This window comes from Physella acuta, unplaced genomic scaffold, assembly GCF_028476545.2.
Source record: "Physella acuta isolate Inbredline_101_S28 unplaced genomic scaffold, ASM2847654v3 ptg000012l, whole genome shotgun sequence".
Taxonomy (NCBI): Eukaryota; Metazoa; Mollusca; class Gastropoda; family Physidae; genus Physella; species Physella acuta.
Genome location: NW_026731532.1, coordinates 675,889 through 698,615, shown reverse-complemented (window position 1 = coordinate 698,615; position 22,727 = coordinate 675,889). Strand labels below are relative to the sequence as shown.

At 40.0% G+C, this 22,727-nt stretch overlaps 1 protein-coding gene across 1 annotated transcript; it reads left to right on the top strand.

Moving 5' to 3' along the window:
- Positions 1-13,957: 13,957 nt before the first annotated feature.
- Positions 13,958-22,598, top strand: LOC131935267 (eukaryotic translation initiation factor 3 subunit I). The gene is made up of 9 exons (XM_059291649.1): positions 13,958-14,083; positions 19,074-19,254; positions 19,682-19,747; positions 20,091-20,240; positions 20,595-20,728; positions 20,867-20,977; positions 21,811-21,900; positions 22,080-22,246; positions 22,430-22,598. Exons 1-9 carry the CDS (start codon positions 14,081-14,083, stop codon positions 22,509-22,511), a joined length of 984 nt encoding a protein of 327 aa, XP_059147632.1. The 5' UTR covers positions 13,958-14,080; the 3' UTR covers positions 22,512-22,598.
- Positions 22,599-22,727: the final 129 nt, after the last annotated feature.

The window sequence follows — 22,727 nt, the reverse complement described above, 5'->3', positions numbered from 1 at the left end:
ACGACCAACTAGGACGTTAGATACGACCAACTAGGACGTTAGACGTTATATACGACCAACTAGGACGTTAGACGTTAGATACGACCAACTAGGACGTTAGACGTTAGATACGACCAACTAGGACGTTAGACGTTAGATACGACCAACTAGGACGTTAGATACGACCAACTAGGACGTTAGACGTTAGATACGACCAACTAGGACGTTAGACGTTAGATACGACCAACTAGGACGTTAGACGTTAGATACGACCAACTAGGACGTTAGACGTTAGATACGACCAACTAGGACGTTAGACGTTAGATACGACCAACTAGGACGTTAGATACGACCAACTAGGACGTTAGATACGACCAACTAGGACGTTAGATACGACCAACTAGAACGTTAGATACGACCAACTAGGACGTTAGATACGACCAACTAGAACGTTAGATACGACCAACTAGGACGTTAGATACGACCAACTAGGACGTTAGATACGACCAACTAGGACGTTAGACGTTAGATACGACCAACTAGGACGTTAGACGTTAGATACGAACAACTAGGACGTTAGACGTTAGATACGACCACTAGGACGTTAGACGTTAGATGCGACCAACTAGGACGTTAGATACGACCAACTAGGACGTTAGATACGACCAACTAGGACGTTAGACGTTAGATACGACCAACTAGGACGTTATATACGACCAACTAGGACGTTAAACGTTAGATACGACCAACTAGGACGTTAGACGTTAGATACGACCAACTAGGACGTTAGATACGTCCAACTAGGACGTTAGACGTTAGATACGACCAACTAGGACGTTAGACGTTAGATACGACCAACTAGGACGTTAGATACGACCAACTAGGACGTTAGATACGACCAACTAGGACGTTAGACGTTATATACGACCAACTAGGACGTTAGACGTTAGATACGACCAACTAGGACGTTAGACGTTAGATACGACCAACTAGGACGTTAGATACGACCAACTAGGACGTTAGATACGACCAACTAGGACGTTAGATACGACCAACTAGAACGTTAGATACGACCAACTAGGACGTTAGACGTTAGATACGACCAACTAGGACGTTAGATACGACCAACTAGGACGTTAGACGTTAGATACGACCAACTAGGACGTTAGATACGACTAACTAGGACGTTAGATACGACCAACTAGGACGTTAGATACGACCAACTAGGACGTTAGATACGACCAACTAGGACGTTAGACGTTAGATACGACCAACTAGGACGTTAGATACGACCAACTAGGACGTTAGATACGACCAACTAGGACGTTAGACGTTAGATACGACCAACTAGGACGTTAGATACGACCAACTAGGACGTTAGATACGACCAACTAGGACGTTAGACGTTAGATACGACCAACTAGGACGTTAGACGTTATATACGACCAACTAGGACGTTAGATACGACCAACTAGGACGTTACATACCACCAACTTGGACGTTAGATACGACCAACTAGGACGTTAGATACGACCAACTAAGACGTTAGATACGACTAACTAGGACGTTAGACGTTAAATACGACCAACTAGGACGTTAGATACGACCAACTAGGACGTTAGATGCGAACAACTAGGACGTTAGACGTTAGATACGACCAACTAGGACGTTAGATACGACCAACTAGGACGTTTGACGTTAGATACGACCAACTAGGACGTTAAATACGACCAACTAGAACGTTAGATACGACCAACTAAGACGTTAGATACGACCAACTAGGACGTTAGATACGACCAACTAGGACGTTAGACGTTAGATACGACCAACTAGGACGTTAGACGTTAGATACGACCAACTAGGACGTTAGATACGACCAACTAGGACGTTAGATACGACCAACTAGGACGTTAGACGTTAGATACGACCAACTAGGACGTTAGACGTTAGATACGACCAACTAGGACGTTAGACGTTAGATACGACCAACTAGGACGTTAGATACGACCAACTAGGACGTTAGACGTTAGATACAACCAACTAGAACGTTAGATACGACCAACTAGGACGTTAGATACGACCAACTAGGACGTTAGATACAACCAACTAGGACGTTAGATACGACCAACTAGGACGATAGACGTTAGATACGACCAACTAGGACGTTAGATACGACCAACTAGGACGTTAGATACGACCAACTAGGACGTTAGACGTTAGATACGACCAACTAGGACGTTAGACGTTAGATACGACCAACTAGGACGTTAGATACGACCAACTAGGACGTTAGACGTTATATACGACCAACTAGGACGTTAGATACGACCAACTAGGACGTTAGACGTTAGATACGACCAACTAGGACGTTAGACGTTAGATACGACCAACTAGGACGATAGATACGACCAACTAGGACGATAGATACGACCAACTAGGACGTTAGATACGACCAACTAGGACGTTAGACGTTAGATACGACCAACTAGGACGTTAGACGTTAGATACGACCAACTAGGACGTTAGATACGACCAACTAGAACGTTAGATACGACCAACTAGGACGTTAGATACGACCAACTAGGACGTTAGATACGACCAACTAGGACGTTAGATACGCCCAACTAGGACGTTAGACGTTAGATACGACCAACTAGGACGTTAGACGTTAGATACGACCAACTAGGACGTTAGATACGACCAACTAGGACGTTAGACGTTAGATACAACCAACTAGAACGTTAGATACGACCAACTAGGACGTTAGATACGACCAACTAGGACGTTAGATACGACCAACTAGGACGTTAGATACGACCAACTAGGACGTTAGATACGACCAACTAGGACGTTAGCCGTTAGATACGACCAACTAGGACGTTAGACGTTAGATACGACCAACTAGGACGTTAGATACGACCAACTAGAACGTTAGATACGACCAACTAGGACGTTAGATACGACCAACTAGGACGTTAGATACGACCAACTAGGACGATAGACGTTAGATACGACCAACTAGAACGTTAGATACGACCAACTAGGACGTTAGATACGACCAACTAGGACGTTAGACGTTATATACGACCAACTAGGACGTTGGACGTTAGATACGACCAACTAGGACGTTAGATACGACCAACTAGGACGTTAGACGTTAGATACGACCAACTAGGACGTTAGACGTTAGATACGACCAACTAGGACGTTAGATACGACCAACTAGGACGTTAGACGTTATATACGACCAACTAGGACGTTAGACGTTAGATACGACCAACTAGGACGTTAGACGTTAGATACGACCAACTAGGACGTTAGACGTTAGATACGACCAACTAGGACGTTAGATACGACCAACTAGGACGTTAGACGTTAGATACGACCAACTAGGACGTTAGACGTTAGATACGACCAACTAGGACGTTAGACGTTAGATACGACCAACTAGGACGTTAGACGTTAGATACGACCAACTAGGACGTTAGACGTTAGATACGACCAACTAGGACGTTAGATACGACCAACTAGGACGTTAGATACGACCAACTAGGACGTTAGATACGACCAACTAGAACGTTAGATACGACCAACTAGGACGTTAGATACGACCAACTAGAACGTTAGATACGACCAACTAGGACGTTAGATACGACCAACTAGGACGTTAGATACGACCAACTAGGACGTTAGACGTTAGATACGACCAACTAGGACGTTAGACGTTAGATACGAACAACTAGGACGTTAGACGTTAGATACGACCACTAGGACGTTAGACGTTAGATGCGACCAACTAGGACGTTAGATACGACCAACTAGGACGTTAGATACGACCAACTAGGACGTTAGACGTTAGATACGACCAACTAGGACGTTATATACGACCAACTAGGACGTTAAACGTTAGATACGACCAACTAGGACGTTAGACGTTAGATACGACCAACTAGGACGTTAGATACGTCCAACTAGGACGTTAGACGTTAGATACGACCAACTAGGACGTTAGACGTTAGATACGACCAACTAGGACGTTAGATACGTCCAACTAGGACGTTAGACGTTAGATACGACCAACTAGGACGTTAGACGTTAGATACGACCAACTAGGACGTTAGATACGACCAACTAGGACGTTAGATACGACCAACTAGGACGTTAGACGTTATATACGACCAACTAAGACGTTAGACGTTAGATACGACCAACTAGGACGTTAGACGTTAGATACGACCAACTAGGACGTTAGATACGACCAACTAGGACGTTAGATACGACCAACTAGGACGTTAGATACGACCAACTAGAACGTTAGATACGACCAACTAGGACGTTAGACGTTAGATACGACCAACTAGGACGTTAGATACGACCAACTAGGACGTTAGACGTTAGATACGACCAACTAGGACGTTAGATACGACCAACTAGGACGTTACATACGACCAACTAGGACGTTAGATACGACCAACTAGGACGTTAGATACGACCAACTAGGACGTTAGACGTTAGATACGACCAACTAGGACGTTAGATACGACCAACTAGGACGTTAGATACGACCAACTAGGACGTTAGACGTTAGATACGACCAACTAGGACGTTAGATACGACCAACTAGGACGTTAGATACGACCAACTAGGACGTTAGACGTTAGATACGACCAACTAGGACGTTAGACGTTAGATACGACCAACTAGGACGTTAGACGTTAGATACGACCAACTAGGACGTTAGATGCGACCAACTAGGACGTTAGACGTTAGATACGACCAACTAGGACGTTAGATACGACCAACTAAGACGTTAGATACGACCAACTAGGACGTTAGACGTTAAATACGACCAACTAGGACGTTAGATACGACCAACTAGGACGTTAGATGCGAACAACTAGGACGTTAGACGTTAGATACGACCAACTAGGACGTTAGATACGACCAACTAGGACGTTAGACGTTAGATACGACCAACTAGGACGTTAAATGCGACCAACTAGAACGTTAGATACGACCAACTAAGACGTTAGATACGACCAAATAGGACGTTAGATACGACCAACTAGGACGTTAGACGTTAGATACGACCAACTAGGACGTTAGACGTTAGATACGACCAACTAGGACGTTAGATACGACCAACTAGGACGTTAGATACGACCAACTAGGACGTTAGACGTTAGATACGACCAACTAGGACGTTAGACGTTAGATACGACCAACTAGGACGTTAGACGTTAGATACGACCAACTAGGACGTTAGATACGACCAACTAGGACGTTAGACGTTAGATACAACCAACTAGAACGTTAGATACGACCAACTAGGACGTTAGATACGACCAACTAGGACGTTAGATACAACCAACTAGGACGTTAGATACGACCAACTAGGACGATAGACGTTAGATACGACCAACTAGGACGTTAGATACGACCAACTAGGACGTTAGATACGACCAACTAGGACGTTAGACGTTAGATACGACCAACTAGGACGTTAGACGTTAGATACGACCAACTAGGACGTTAGATACGACCAACTAGGACGTTAGACGTTATATACGACCAACTAGGACGTTAGATACGACCAACTAGGACGTTAGACGTTAGATACGACCAACTAGGACGTTAGACGTTAGATACGACTGTGACCTACTTAGGTCGAGTCATTTTTATTTTGACATTGTATAATTCCTTATATGGAATGATGGTGTAACACCTGGGGTTTTTCCACTGACTTATTAAGGTGTTTGAGACATAGAAATTTTCCATTAAAATCTGATTGAATGATTCTGATCAGATGATTATCCCAACCAATGGCGACATGAGTTGAGGATAACCTCCCCTGTCACAGAAGTCTTTAATTGCACTGCACACTCGCAACACGAGGCAGTTTATCTTGACCTGGCAGTCTACGAGGCAGTTTTACCTTGATCAGGCAGCCGTCCATATTGTCCGGCTATAGACTCTGACCATTTGAACGTGAGAGTACTTAAGACCTGTGTGTGCCTTGCTTTCTTCAGTTGATTTAGTCTTCTAGTTTAATATTACTTGTCGCTAAGTAAGTCTTGAAGCTACAGCAGTGTTGTGTGGTCTGTGGCTGTTCTTTAGACAGTGTAGAAATCTGTGATAGTGTTTTTTTTCCTGAATTTTGTAAGTTGGGTTTTTGATATTTTATACATTAAATATTTTATCTAGTTCATCTTTGTGTTCTGCCACAACTGTGTTCGCTGATTAAAAGGTCGTATGTAGATTGGATGAGTGTTAATTACAATAGTATCACTAGCTTCCCTAGACATTAAATTCGAGCCCTAGTGTGTCGTTGTGTTAAGTGTTCATCCACTTAGGCCGTAAGGCATTTGCATATGACCCCGAAAAAAGAATCCGGGGACGTTCTCCTTCTATTTGGCTGATAGATAGGTTAACGTTACACGACCAACTAGGACGATAGATACGACCAACTAGGACGATAGATACGATCAACTAGGACGTTAGATACGACCAACTAGGACGTTAGACGTTAGATACGACCAACTAGGACGTTAGACGTTAGATACGACCAACTAGGACGTTAGATACGACCAACTAGGACGTTAGACGTTATATACGACCAACTAGGACGTTAGATACGACCAACTAGGACGTTAGACGTTAGATACGACCAACTAGGACGTTAGACGTTAGATACGACCAACTAGGACGATAGATACGACCAACTAGGACGATAGATACGACCAACTAGGACGTTAGATGCGACCAACTAGGACGTTAGACGTTAGATACGACCAACTAGGACGTTAGATACGACCAACTAGGACGTTAGACGTTAGATACGACCTACTAGGACGTTAGACGTTAGATACGACCAACTATGACATAAGCCACGACCATCTAGGACGTTGGATACGACCCTTAGAGATGTTAAATGCAGCCCAATATAGTAGTAAAATGCGATCCATGATGACGTTTTATGCCACGAATCAGGACGTTTTATGCGGCCGGCGAGTGATTTAAACATGGCCTTTGAAGACGTCCGGTGCGGCTGATAAAGACGTCAGGTGCGGTTTATAAGACGTGAGGTGCGGCTGATAAAGACGTCCGGTGCGGCTGATCGTGTGTCTGTAAGATCAATTGTCCTTGAGATATTTTTGTCCTGAAATCATTACGCCTAAAATCTTTTGTCCTGAGATCAATTGTCCTGTCACCATATATAGTGGTGGGGGGGGGTAGAGAGGTTGGGGAAATGTATGGGGTTGTGTGTTAAAAGGGGTGGGGAAACAGGATTTGCTGGAACATTTGGTGTGAGGGATCAAAGAATTTATGGCAGTATATGGTGTGGGGGATCAAAGAATTTGTGGGAGTATATGGTGTGAGGGATCAAAGAATTTATAGCAGTATATGGTGTGGGGGATCAAAGAATTTGTGTGAGTATATGGTGTGGGGGATCAAAGAATTTGTGGGTATATCGTGTGGGGGATCCAAGAATTTGTATGAGTATATGGTGAGAGGGATCAAAGAATTTGTGGGTATATCGTGTGGGGGATCAAAGAATTTGTGTGAGTATATGGTGTGGGGGATCAAAGAAATTGTGGGAGTATATGGTGAAGGGGGAGAATGGGGCATGTGGGAATACAGGGTTGGAGTAGTCATACGTCAAGTGGGGCTTTCGACTACGGGGTAAAGACAGAGTGTGAATACAATTGTGTGAGGTAACTGGTGTCAAGGAGTAAGTTTGTTAGATGCGGCCTATGTAGACATTATATTAGGCCTATGTAGACATTATATTAGGCCTATGTAGACATTATATTAGGCCTATGTAGACATTATATTAGGCCTATGTAGACATTATATTAGGCCTATGTAGACATTATATTAGGCCTATGTAGACATTATATTAGGCCTATGTAGACATTATATTAGGCCTATGTAGACATTATATTAGGCCTATGTAGACATTATATTAGGCCTATGTAGACATTATATTAGGCCTATGTAGACATTATATTAGGCCTATGTAGACATTAGATGCGGCCTATGATGACTTTATATGTCACCTTATGTAATTAGTCACATATGTAATTAGAAGCTGCACATATGGACGTTAATAGCGGCAAATGTAGACATTAGGTGCGGCCAATAGATGCGGCACATGTAAACATTAGATACGGCACATGTAGACATTAGATGCGGCCAATACATGCGGCACATGTAGACATTAGATGCGGCCAATGTAGACATTAGATGCGGCCAATAGATGCGGCACATGTAGACATTAGATGCGGCCAATACATGCGGCACATGTAGACATTAGATGCGGCACATGTAGACATTAGATGCGGCCCATGTAGACATTAGATGCGGCCTATGTAGACATTAGATGCGGCCCATGTAGACATTAGATGCGGCCTATGTAGACATTAGATGCGGCCAATAGATGCGGCCCATGTAGACATTAGATGCGACCAATAGATGCAGCCCATGTAGACATTAGATGCGGCCCATGTAGACATTAGATGCGGCCCATGTAGACATTAGATGCGGCCAATACATGCGGCACATGTAGACATTAGATGCGGCCAATGTAGACATTAGATGCGGCCAATAGATGCGGCACATGTAGACATTAGATGCGGCCAATACATGCGGCACATGTAGACATTAGATGCGGCACATGTAGACATTAGATGCGGCCCATGTAGACATTAGATGCGGCCTATGTAGACATTAGATGCGGCCTATGATGACTTTATATGTCACCTTATGTAATTAGTCACATATGTAATTAGAAGCTGCACATATGGACGTTAATAGCGGCACATGTAGACATTAGATGCGGCCAATGGATGCGGCACATGTAGACATTAGATGCGGCAAATGTAGACATTAGGTGCGGCCAATAGATGCGGCACATGTAAACATTAGATACGGCACATGTAGACATTAGATGCGGCCAATACATGCGGCACATGTAGACATTAGATGAGGCCAATGTAGACATTAGATGCGGCCAATAGATGCGGCACATGTAGACATTAGATGCGGCCAATACATGCGGCACATGTAGACATTAGATGCGGCACATGTAGACATTAGATGCGGCCCATGTAGACATTAGATGCGGCCTATGTAGACATTAGATGCGGCCCATGTAGACATTAGATGCGGCCTATGTAGACATTAGATGCGGCCAATAGATGCGGCCCATGTAGACATTAGATGCGACCAATAGATGCGGCACATGTAGACATTAGATGCGGCCAATAGATGCGGCACATGTAGACATTAGATGCGGCCAATAGATGCGGGGTATGTAGACATTAGATGCGGCACATGTAGACATTAGATGCGGCACATGTAGACATTAGATGCGGGCTATGTAGACATTAGATGCGGCAAATGTAGACATTAGATGCGGCCCATGTAGACATTAGATGCGGCACATGTAGACATTAGATGCGGCCCATGTAGACATTAGATGCGGCACATGTAGACATTAGATGCGGCACATGTAGACATTAGATGCGGCCCATGTAGACATTAGATGCGGCCCATGTAGACATTAGATGCGACCAATAGATGCGGCACATGTAGACATTAGATGCGGCACATGTAGACATTAGATGCGACCAATAGATGCGGCCCATGTAGACATTAGATGCGACCAATAGATGCGGCACATGTAGACATTAGATGCGGCACATGTAGACATTAGATGCGGCACATGTAGACATTAGATGCGGGCTATGTAGACATTAGATGCGGCAAATGTAGACATTAGATGCGGCACATGTAGACATTAGATGCGGCACATGTAGACATTAGATGCGGCAAATGTAGACATTAGATGCGGCACATGTAGACATTAGATGCGGCAAATGTAGACATTAGATGCGGCATTTGTAGACATTAGATGCGGCACATGTAGACATTAGATGCGGCACATGTAGACATTAGATGCGACCAATAGATGCGGCACATGAGGTCCTTGAACGCGGCCTATGAGGACGCTAGATGCGACACATATAGTGGTCCATGAGGACGCTTATAGCGGCCCATGTGAAGATTAGATGCGGCTAATACATGCGGCCCTTGAGGATGTCATATACGGCTGTTTTTAGGTGCGCCCCAAGAGGGCTGCAATGAATGCCAGGTGTATGTAGTAGGGTGTATGTTGTAGGGTGTATGTAGTAGGGTGGTAAATTACGGTGTGGTGAAGAACTGGAAACAGGAGGAGGGGGGGGGGGGTAAGAAAAACATGAAAGTAAAACATTACTACAATTGCTTGTGGGTTAAACTAAAAAAAATTTAAACGGCAGGTGGGATATACAAGTTATCATTTGGTTTTGAAATAGAATCCAGTAAGTTAAAATGGTTCTCTCGCGAATCTCTCGCAAATTGAAATCACACTTCAATACTCATTCATACATAATGTATTAAAATGTTATTTTTAACTGTGGAAAAAGTTTTAATAATTTATATATTAATACTTTCGTGTATTTTAAAATTATTGTTTTTAAAAAAAAATCAATAAACTTACCAAATGGTTTCGAATACAAAACCTACTCGGCGAAGAAATCTCATCTGGTGTTGGAGATTAGACCTCAACCACGGATGTTGATCAGAGCTCAATTTGGATTAACTACGGGCAGGTATCGAAGTGATTCACAATTTCGGGCTTGTCTTGGTAAATGTGTATGTGTTGTTGTTTTTTTTTTCCCTTCCAAACTGGCAGACATTAAGTTTTATGTGTTTGTCCTGTGAAAGTGTTTTTTATTTTTTTTCAAACCTGGAACAACAAAGGGACACCAACCTGGGACAATGAAATTTTTTTTTACCTTCCGTCAACCAGACGACGTGAGGAGTTATCGGACCTGGATCATGTGCATGTCTTTGAATAAAGTCGTCTCAGGGCAGTATCAAACAGGTCGTTTAAAAACAGTTGTATTTTGCGTTAGGGGTTTGGGTGATCGCAGGGTGGACTGTGTGTGTCCAACCGGTCGGGGAACTAAAGAAATGCGATTCCCCCCCCCCCCACACACACACTCGACTTCAATTTTCATCGCGCATTGTTTTTCCAGGTCGTTTAATTTGTGCCTAGGGATCTGATGAAAATATTTTTTTTTTCCGGGCATCGAAAACTGGTCCTCAATGTTGATTTTGTTGTCGGTTCTTTCGAATTTTACAGTAAAAACTCGGCAAACTAAAACAGTTATATTTTGCGTTAGGGGTTTGGGTGTTCGCAGGGTGTTGCGTCCAACCGGTCGGGGAGATAAAGAAATGCAACCCCCCCCCCCCCCCCCCATTCACACACACACATACAAACACAATCACGGCCTTAATTTTCACCGCGCATTTTATTTTCCTCCAGCGTCTGAGAAACATTACTTACAAATTCAAGTGTCACAAGCAACTTTACGTCTCAGGGGGAAAGCTAGTATGTAACGCGTATTGTGTGTGCAGTGTTATACAAGGATATTTGTATTTTACAAAGTGACTGCGCGGCAAGTTCGAAACTACTGCGCGGCCGCGCAACGGTAACCTACGTCGCAATTGCAATATACAAGCAGATTATAGTAATAACAGAGTTTCTTCCAGGCATCTCTTCGGGGGGCTAAGCCCCCCCCCCCCCCCCCCCCCCGAAAAATTTTTACCGCCCCCCCCCCCCCCCCCGAACGAAATGAAATGTATATAATTTACATAGAAAATATATACTTTTAACAGTGTCCGCCCCCCCCCCCGAAGAAGTCTACCGCCCCCCCCCCCTCCCCCGAAAATTTCAAGTGCCCCCTGGAGAAAAAGGTCTGGAAGAAACACTGATAACAAAAACAACAGATCGGTGGGGTTTATTAAAGAAACAGTTTAAAAAATCAAAACATGTATAGGCCCATTACAGCCCAGACCTGATCCTAGCGGACACTGGATTTTTCCCTCCTGGCCCACCTGTATTTTTTCCCGGTGGCCCACCTGTATTTTTTCCTTGTCAGCCCACCTGTATTTTTTCCTGGTGGCCCACCTGTATTTTTTCCTGACGGCCCACCTGTATTTTTTCCTGACGGCCCATCTGTATTTTTTCCTTTGTCGGCCCACCTGTATTTTTCCTTTGTCGGCCCACCTGTATTTTTCCTTTGTCGGCCCACCTGTATTTTTCCTTTGTCGGCCCACCTGTATTTTTCCTTTGTCGGCCCACCTGTATTTTTTCCTGGTGGCCCACCTGTATTTGTTCTTGTCAACCCACCTGTATTTTGTTCTTGTCAACCCACCTGTATTTTTCCTTTGTCGGCCCACCTGTATTTGTTCTTGTCAACCCACCTGTATTTTTTCCTGGTGGCCCACCTGTATTTTTCCTTTGTCAGCACACCTGTATTTTTTCCCTCCTGGCCCACCTGTATTTTTTCCCTGGTGACCCACCTGCATTTGTCCTGGTTGGCCACCTGTATTTTTTCAGGTTGCCCACCTGTATTTTTTTCTGGTGGCCCACCTGTATTTTTCCAGGTTGCCCACCTGTATTTTTTTCTGGTGGCCCACCTGTATTTTTTCTTTGTCAGCCCATCTGTATTTTTTCCCGGTGGCCCACCTGTATTTTCTGGCCATGCATGTGTTATAGGTCAATTTGACCAATGTCGTTGATATGGTTTTGTTATACTAGAGGGCAGTGATGTATATATATATATATATATATATATATATATATATATATATATATATATATATATATATATATATATATATATATATATATATATATATATATATATACTTAATATACTAGGCCTAAATTTGTCATTCTCGCTGTTCTGTTTTCTTCCTCTGTTGTATCAGTTGTCTTTTCCTCGTGAAGAAACAGGCCTACGCGCGTTAGAAGACCTCAGCAAAACTAATGGATATTATTTCATTACATTTAGGTAACTGTATACAATTTTTTAAAGCAACAAAACCAAACGCCAATTTAATATTTCGTGTATTTATTTTTGTTATAATAGTTATATGTTTATAAACTTTCATAACTGACGTAAAGAGGTAAAGGGGGAACAGTGTTTCTTCCAGACATTTTTCTCCGGGGGGGGGGGGGAGCACTTCAAATTTTTGGGGGGGGGGGGGTGGGCGGACACTGTTAAAAGTATTTATTTTCTATATAAATTATATACATTTCATTTCGTTCGGGGGGCGCCCCCCCCCCCTCCCAAGAGATGCCTGGAAGAAACTCTGATGGGGAGTTGAGTAAGTCTTGCATTTTATCAGGTATATAGTTTTTACTTCTAAATTTAGATAAAAATGTATCAATTTAACAATCATTATTATGCTTACAGCAGACTGCCTAACGCGATGAACTCATTTCGTATTTTAAGTAGGCTGTTTCTTTCAACAAAGAAAAAAGTTACACCTTATGTGAAGGAAGGGTAAGCTAAACCAGTGGCGTAGCGAAGTCCGGTGTCACCCGGTGCGGCACTTAATGGTGTCACCCCCCAGAGGCCGTAGCGACCCTTCCCGGGGACAAACTTTGAATTTTCAATTTGCACCCCCCTCTAACTTTCGATTTGCGCCCCTGCCCCCCCCCCCCTCCCCCTCAAACTTTCGATTTGCACCTCTTAAAAGACTATTTAACACTCGAATTAATCACTTAATTAAGTGGAATTATAATTTTTCTCTATATATTTTGCTATTTTTTGCCTTAGTGTCACCCCCCTAAATGGTGTCGCCCGGTGCGGTCCGCACCCCCCCCCCAACCCCCCCCCCCCCCCCTTCCGCTACGCGTCTGAGCTAAACGCAAAATTATTGAAGGGGTTAATGTGACTCTTTGCGACTAGGCCTATGTGTAACTATGGGAAAATGGTACAAATCATCATTCACTGATATTTTCTTCATTCTCACGACATGTCATTCACAACGATAATTTCCTTGTAGGCCCTAAGATTAAATATTTTATTATTTCCCTTTTTTGTTACATTGTTTACTTTAAAATTCAGTCACTTCCCTTGAATAAGTGCTTCCGGTTAATGGTTGATAGATTTGTGTGCAACACGCTTGCCACTAGAAATAACATCCATACGGCAGTTGTTGTTTTACATTCACATATTGGATTATCTAATATACAACCATGGTAATTGTATATTTTTAAATGTTGTTACTCATCTAGATCTAGAGAATCTAAAGGTCTAGACTAGTTATAAAATATTTTTACTTATTCGATCTCTCTAGTCTAGTCCTAGCCAAAATCTTTAAAATGAGACTCAAACTCAAATCGTAGATTCGAAATTTTAGAATTAGATCTAGATCTAGTCTAGTCTAGATTAGATCTAGACCAAGAAGAATCTATGTCACCAAGCGAGAATAGTCTCAAGGGTATTGAGAGACTAATTATATACTTTAAACATCATTTACGGTGTAATTAAAATTAGATTCTAGAGACCCTGTGCTTAAAAAATCCTGACAGTTCTCAGTTCTGTGTTTGGTTTAGGCTGGGGGGGGGGGGGGGAGGGAGAGAGGTTCTAACCGAGATTCTAAGGGCAACTCTAAATATCGTCCACAATTTTTTTAAAAAGCAATTTGGTTTTCACATGGGGTAAAACCTTAGTTTAGCATCATAAATTCCAACGTAGCTTGTAATGTGCGATGGAGGTAACTATTAAATTAACTAATGAATATTTCTTTCATTTGGCCATATTTATGACATATTTTACATAATATAACAGATAATTGAATAACAAATCACAATCCATGACTAAACCAGTCAAAATATCCTGGAATAAACTTTAAACTACCCCGTTCGAGACAACAATGAGTAAATAAAAGCAGCTGCCATGTTTCAAAAACAACAATAGAGTAGTTTCCCTTGAAAAATTGTCTATTCGCATGTCTGTTGTGTTGATTTTGTGGTTTAATATGGTTGTTTTGTATTGTTTTAATATATGCCTGTATAGGGTAAAGGAGGGCGTTAAGAGCCACACTTTTTAGCACCTGTACATTTTTAAAGATTTCTACTAATCTAAGAATTTTTTAGTATTGAAAATATGGCAAAATTATTCTAACATATCTTACACAATATAAAAATAATAACAAAGTCTATTAAATATACTTTAAATGGGTTTAATTGAACATTTATTGTCATACCCCCAAAATCAGCATTTGGGGTGAAAGGAGCCGGGCAGTGGGGCAATAAGTATTATCTCCTAGTTTAGACTAACTCCGCAATAAAAATAATTAATTTTTAACCCCAAAATAGTTAATGCTGTGTACACACACTTTAACTGATACTAGCTATCACTAGGCCCCAATGGGCCCAGTCTACAATTGATACAATTGCAGGTGTACATAGGGCCTAAAGTCTAGTAGTTTACAGTAGGCACATTAGTATGCCTAGTGTGTAGCTAGTATACTAGTGTGTAGCTGTCCAGAGTTAACATTCTTGTATGTAAAAAGGGGTGGTACTAACTAATCTGCCTTAATGCTTTCCCCTGATAAGCCATGTGTGCTATACATTACATAACATGACATGGAGGTGAGAAATGTTGAGGGGAGAGCAGTGGTACTGGTTTCCCCTTTGTTCTCCTTGCTGGACCCTGAGGGCCATAAATTACATAAGGAGATGCTATCTCTGGTTGGCTGAGATCTAAGAACTAAGTCCATGCTACCTACAAAGAGATAAGTTTTATGGTGGGTTAGATACAGGTGGGGGCTGGGTATCATGGGGGTGAGAAATTGTGAGGGGAGAGCAGTGGTACTGGTTTCCCCTTTTTTCTCCTTGCTGGACCCTGAGGGCCATACATTACGTAAGGATATGCTATCTCTGGTTGGCTGAGATCTAAGAACTTAGTCCATGTTACCTACAAAGAGATGAAGTTTTATGGTGGGTTTGATACAGGTGGGGTCTGGCTATCATGGAGGTGAGAAATTGTGAGGGGAGAGCAGTGGTACTCATTCCTCTTTGGTCTCCACCCTGCTAGACCATGAAGGTCATATATTACATAACATGCCACCCCAGATTGTCTGAGATCTGTAACTGTAATCCATGTTACCTACAAAGAGATGAAGTTTTATGGTGGGTTTGATACAGGTGGGGTCTGGCTATCATGGAGGTGAGAAATTGTGAGGGGAGAGCAGTGGTACTCATTCCTCTTTGGTCTCCACCCTGCTAGACCATGAAGGTCATATATTACATAACATGCCACCCCAGATTGTCTGAGATCTGTAACTGTAATCCATGTTACCTACAAAGAGATGAAGTTTTATGGTGGGCCAGAAACTGGTGGGGGCTGGGTATCATGGGGGTAAGAAATTGTAAGGGGGGGGGGGGGGGGAGCAGCGGTATTAATGTGTCTGCTTACTTCCCTGCTGGACCATGAGGGTCATAAATTACATAACATACCACCCCAGATTGGCTGAGACCTAAGAACATTTATTCCTGTTACCTACAAAGAGATGAGAAGTTTTATGGTTGGTTAGAAACAGGTGGGGACTGAGTCGGCTGTATTGCCCCTTAGGGGTAATAAGTACAAGTACCATTTTAAAAATTACCTTGCTAACATCAAATGGCTGAATTTTTACTTTTTAGCAGGTTAGAATTGTAGTTCTATCATTTAGACACAAGTCTGTTTAACAATTAATACATTTTGTGTTAACAAGTCCTATACCAGTGTCATATTCAGTGGTCTAAGAAATGAGAAACTTGCACATAGGGTTTCAAGAGCCACTTAACAGTATCTGTTATAACTTTTCTAAACATGCAAGCTAGTGAAAAAAATTAATGTATTCATGTAGATTTAGTTATTATCTAACAAATAAAACCATTATGGTAATGATCAGTCAAGTTTTACTCTGATAGTGATAAAAACTTTATAGCATGATAAAATGGGACAAATGTCGGCCATTTTGTTTTGGCTCCAATAATCACTGTGCAAAATAAATTCACCAAAATAAAACTATTCTAGCCATAGCTATAAAAATAGTGTTAAAATGTACAACAACCAATGCTCTAATACAGGAACAAAGAATGGGCTTGAAAAACTCATTTGGTTTATTACAAAGTCAAGTTTCCCAAGTTATGTCTATTTGGAAAAAAAGTTCACAAAATGGTTTTATGGAGATGAGAAATTTTAGGGAAAGAGCAGTGGGATTAAATCCTGTCTCATTCTCTCCCTATTGGACCAAGTGGGTTATAAATTACATAAAATGAATCCTCTGCTTCTCTGTTATCAAAGAACAGCAGTGGTTGTTACCTCAGAAGTAGATTAGCAGTGTTATTGGGGGTTTTGTGGGGGTGGGGTGTTGATTGGGGCTTAATACCACACGGCTCTTAACGCCCTCCTTTACCCTAGTAATTTTTCTTTTTTTTTTTTCAATATAGAATCTAGTTGACATGAATGACTAATAGACCTTTTCAGATTTAATAGTGTGCATCCAAGACCACAATAATTGTTGGGAGATCGAACTTTTGAACACTTTTTTTTTTGCAGTAATCAAATCAATATTAGATCTAGATCGCCCATAAATGACGTCGCTCTGAAGATAGTAATGACAGCATACATTATTACAGAACAAACATATGAGCATATTGTTTCAGATAGAAATTGTGATTTGTGGTGGGGAGAGGTTGAGTATAACTCAGCGATGTGATTTTGAGACGGGTCAGGGGTTTTTTTCTTGAAAACGGGATGGTTGTGGGAGAAAGACCAGCTGTAGAAGTATGACGCATAATTCATTGGTGATCCATTTACTCAGTGGGGACGAATTATTTAGAAGGGTCAAGAAATGTAAAAAAGCATGCTGAGTCGCATTTCTTGAACCCCACCTTTTCATTCCTCCACTTAGCACTGAGTTAACGCTCGCGCGTGACGTCATGTAACGGTACCGCCAACTGTTTGGCTAATTTTATAGAAAAGAAGAAAAAACAAGCACTGCAGTTTTGACACTTATGCAGCGTTTAATTTGATTACTTATGTTGGTGTTCAATTAAACAGACTGAATGAAACACATGGGGCGTCGTGATTTTCTAACAGTTTCTAATACTGTTGACTCTCTACAAGCTCCCTAATAAAACTCAATAGTATTATCTAATCAATAGTAGTATAACTTTTACATCTTATATTAACAATGACCGATATAAAAACTTTTACTTCGGCGCCCCACGTTTTTCATTTTTTGTCATAATGCGCATGCAGTTTGCAATCGCTTATAGTAGAGTGATCGCTTGCATTATTGTGATGTATAGCATTTATTTTCTACTTTTTAGTTCAACAGAAAACGTGGGGGTTTTTTTTTTTTTTAATTTTAATGATAATTTTATGTTTAAGCGTCTACTGGTATTGAATTGGGAGTTTCGGAATTGACACAAGTACTGCTGTATTGAGATGTCTTGTGTCTCAAATAAAATTAGCCTAAATACATTTATTTGGATAACTTATATTGTTGTTAAATTAAACATGGTGATGTTCACATAATGCTAAATTCCTCCTTTGTCCATAAAAAAAATTCACATGCTTCTAATTTCTGCAAGCTTGTTTGTCCTGCAACATGTGTGTGTTGTCTTTCAGGGTCAGTCCCTTAAACCGCTAAACTTCAGTGGCTGATCAGCACATGCTATCCCCACTGAGGTAGTGTTACACTACAAACATGTAATATATTTTACATTGTTTTGCAATTAAAAAATAACCACTTTTGTGTAGCTAAGTGTTGAAAGTAGTTTAGCTGGCAAAAGAATCAGCCCTAGATCTTTGTGTGTTTTTTTTTCATTCCAGAATTAAATGGGAGGGGGGAGTAAAGCATTAATATATGGATAGAAAAAATAGACGTCATCAGCTGTTCACTGTGATATGGGGGTAGGAAGGTGGCATCTAAGCACCAGAGCTGTGGCTATAATATTAAGGATTTACGGAAGAATTAGCTTGAGACTAAAATTAAAAGCTGGGTATTAAAGGAATACAACACTTTACTTTAGTTGTAGTTTAATCCAAGACTATCTAACATAAAGATGTAGAGTATTAAGTCTACATTAAATTTAAATTAGTTTCTTATTTCAAATATATTGTTTTTGCTGCCATGAATATCAGATGTATGATGTCAATTCTTTAATGATCTACTTTTTCTTTGTTTAGAAACCTATTATGCTCCATGGCCATGAAAGGTCCATTACACAGATCAAGTACAACAGAGAAGGAGATCTCATTTTTTCCAGTGCAAAAGATCCCCAACCTAATGTATGGTACTCTCTCAATGGAGAAAGATTAGGCACATTTGTGGGCCATAATGGTGCTGTTTGGTGCATTGATTGTAGCTGTATCCTTCCTCTTTGCAGTTTCATTTTATTTTTAGTGTATTTCCTTTTATGACTTGTTTTATTTCATGCTAATCATGCCTCTTAAGCTAATACACCAGGTCTTGTGTTTTTCTAAGTATATCTAAATGAGTTTTAGCATGTATTCATTTTTAGTTGTTTTTTTTTTGTTACGCAATATTCAATAAGTTGAAGGTAGTTTAGGCTAGTATTTGAGTAATATTGTAGTTTATGGTTAGTGTTGTCTTAATCAGATGACTGGAGTAACTCTCTGCTTCTCAGAGGAATACCTCAATTTTATAATTTTATTCATTCATCTTTCAATCACTTGGTGTGTTGTTTTTTTTTACAATATGACTACAAAAGCTAGAACAGGGGCGAAGGTGTTTGAATTCTCATTTTGTTGTATTTACCTTAACTAATAAACAGGGGATTCATGTAAAGTACTGACAGGTGCTGCAGACAACACTTGTAAAATCTGGGACTGTCAAACTGGTAGGTTTTGTTTGATGTTAATAGTTAAATATAGCTTTCATCAGCAATGTATGTAATGTTACCAGTAACTAGTGAGTTTAAATTTGCTCATTTACTTTTCAATTGCTTTAACCATTTGATTTACTAATCTTGCTGTTTAGAAATAAGCTAGGTGTGAAAGGTCATCTTAAACAGATTAAAAAATTAATATTATAAGTAAAAGATTCAAATGCCTTAGTTTGTAGTTGCACAGTTTTCTGATTGCACATTTTTTTTTGGGGAACTGTTTATTTACGTATCATTTTTTAAACAAAAAAAATCATCATTTTTGAGTTTCTGCACTAAACTTGCCATATTGTAACAGGCACACAGTTGAACTCCCTGGAAACAAGAACAGCAGTCAGAACAAATGGATTTTCTTACAGTGGGAACCTGATCATGTTTACTACAGACAAGACTATGGGCTGTCCTTGTGAGATACACATTTATGATTTGAGAGATGGATCTCAAATGGGTAGGTCAATAGAGATGATTAGATGTGGATATATTTTGTAGTTGGAGTTTAAACTGTTTTTCAAGGCTCTGAAAGCAGATCTGTAAATAATAATTTCATGGGTTTTAGTAATTAATAATACACATGATTTGGTTAATCAACTGTGGAGCTTAAGACCTAATTATTTACCTTGCAATGATATGTCTACAGTATACAGACATAGCTAAGGAAACAGATTAATACCCTAACAAAATTTTTGGATGCATTTTGTTTAAGTTTTGCTAAATTGTGGTTTATTACTTAGCATACATGTTCAGTAAATCTTTTGTTTCTTTCTTAAATGTGTTTGAAACAATAATTTGTTTCTTTTTATAGAAAGTGGCACCCCTTTAAAGACAATCCCTATAGAAGGGAATACCAAAAAAATTACTTCCGCTATCTGGGGACCTTATGAGGATTTTATACTAACTGGACATGAGAACGGAGAGATCAATCAGTATGATTTTAAGGTATTGTCCTCTCGCTGTGTTTTCTTGGCTCAAGTTTAATAAATAGTGAAGAATTGAATGCTACCTAATTATTTCCCTGTATGCTCTTTAAAACACTCTTGTTAATGAAGTGTCAAATACTTTTATATTTGTCTACAGACTGGACATAAATTGAAAGGCTGCTTGGACCACACAAAGCAAATTAATGATATACAGCCATACAAAGACTACAGTATGTTTATTACCGCCTCTAAAGATAATACAGCCAGGGTTAGTTTTTTTTTTTTTATTCTTGTTTGGACTAGCACAGGTGTTGTGTCATTTGCTTTGAATGTAATTGAATATATTTTTAAAATATATTAAATTTAATTAAAAATTTCAATGTTCGTGTATAGTGTCCAAGTCCTTATGGGTGGGAAGATTATAACCCTGACAGATTAGTGTTTTACTCTATTGCACAATGGCAAATAATGATTTCAGACGCTGACATTTTTGAGGCCATGTGATCAGTATGTTCAGCTTTATACGGAGAACTTAAAGATACGAACATTTGTTGAAAATATGTTTGATGTTTTAAATTATAAAATATATAAACTATGTATTTAAAGAAGGAAAATAATAATAAAGGCATATTCGATTGTAGAAACACAATTTTAATTATGCAACTGGAAAAGTGTTTATTGTGACAAGAACCGCTAAAAGCAATGACGTCACGTTTAAGCTACAGAATGTACACAACACTTTTGGCTTCATCTTCCAATTTTAGTATATGAAGAGATGAAAATTTGATTTAGACATAATGTTCTATAGGGAAGATGAAGTGTTAAGTTCATCTGTTTCTGTGACCATTGAATCTAAAAGGATAGTGTTGTCAGTGCTATGTCCAGCTGCCTATATTTTCCCTGAGTAATTTGAGTCATGGCCACAACATTCCATTCCATAAATTTATTTCAAAACTGAACAAATACAAATGTATATAAAACTGAAATAGCTGCACTTTTAAAAGCCATCATGTTTATTAATGTCACTTAACAGGTTGTTTGTTTTTTTTGGGTTTTTTTTTTTAAACTTTTAAATCTTCTGAAAAAAAAAATTTTCAACAGCTGTTTGATATGGACACTCTTGAGCCAAAGAAAATCTACAAAACAGAGAGACCTGTCAATTCTGCTGCTATCTCCCCACTCCATGATCATGTAAGTCCTTAAATACTAAAAGGTTTTCTGTGGTCAGTTTTTTTAAAATACATTTTTAACTATTTACAAAATAATACTAGTTGCTTCTAAATTGTTGATCATTGGCTTTTAGTCTGATTTATTCTGAATATTTTTACGTTGATCTTTGTGTTTTATAAAATTTCTCTCATATGCCGCAGGTTGTGGTGGGTGGTGGTCAAGAGGCCATGCAGGTCACTACCACAAGCACTAGGGTTGGCAAGTTTGATGCTCGTTTCTTCCATCTTGTGTTTGAGGAAGAGTTTGGTAGGGTCAAGGGTCACTTTGGGCCCATCAACAGTGTTGCATTTCATCCAGATGGCAAAAGGTAAAACCTTGCGTTGATTATAGATTTGCTTGGTAAATTGGGTTTTATTTGCCATTGCTTACATATAGGTTTATGTTAACATTACCGCCTTAACTGTAAAATGGTTTATTTTATGATTATTGAATTTATAGCATTGTCTGTTATTAAGCTGTATAGTCCCAACCTGTTTTGTTTCTCTTACAGCTACAGTAGTGGAGGTGAAGATGGTTATGTTCGAGTACACTATTTTGATTCAAATTATTTGGACTTTTCTTTTGAGTATTGATAGAATTGCAACTTAGATATTTATTTGATTGAATTGTAAACAAACACACAAAAAAAGACATTTACAAATAAATGAGCTGTACCTCAGACCCATTCTTCTGTTTTTTAATATCTAATATTATGCTGTGATTATAGCTATGAGTTAAGACAGGTACTAGTTTATTTTAAATTGAGATGTATTTCTTTTAGAATGTTTGACACAAAAAAAAAATTTTAA

Coding starts and splice junctions, on each gene's coding strand:
- LOC131935267 (XM_059291649.1), top strand. Junction 20,241..20,594: donor GAGAGATGGATCTCAAATGG/GTAGGTCAATAG, acceptor TTCTTTTTATAG/AAAGTGGCACCCCTTTAAAG. Junction 22,247..22,429: donor TTTCATCCAGATGGCAAAAG/GTAAAACCTTGC, acceptor TTTCTCTTACAG/CTACAGTAGTGGAGGTGAAG.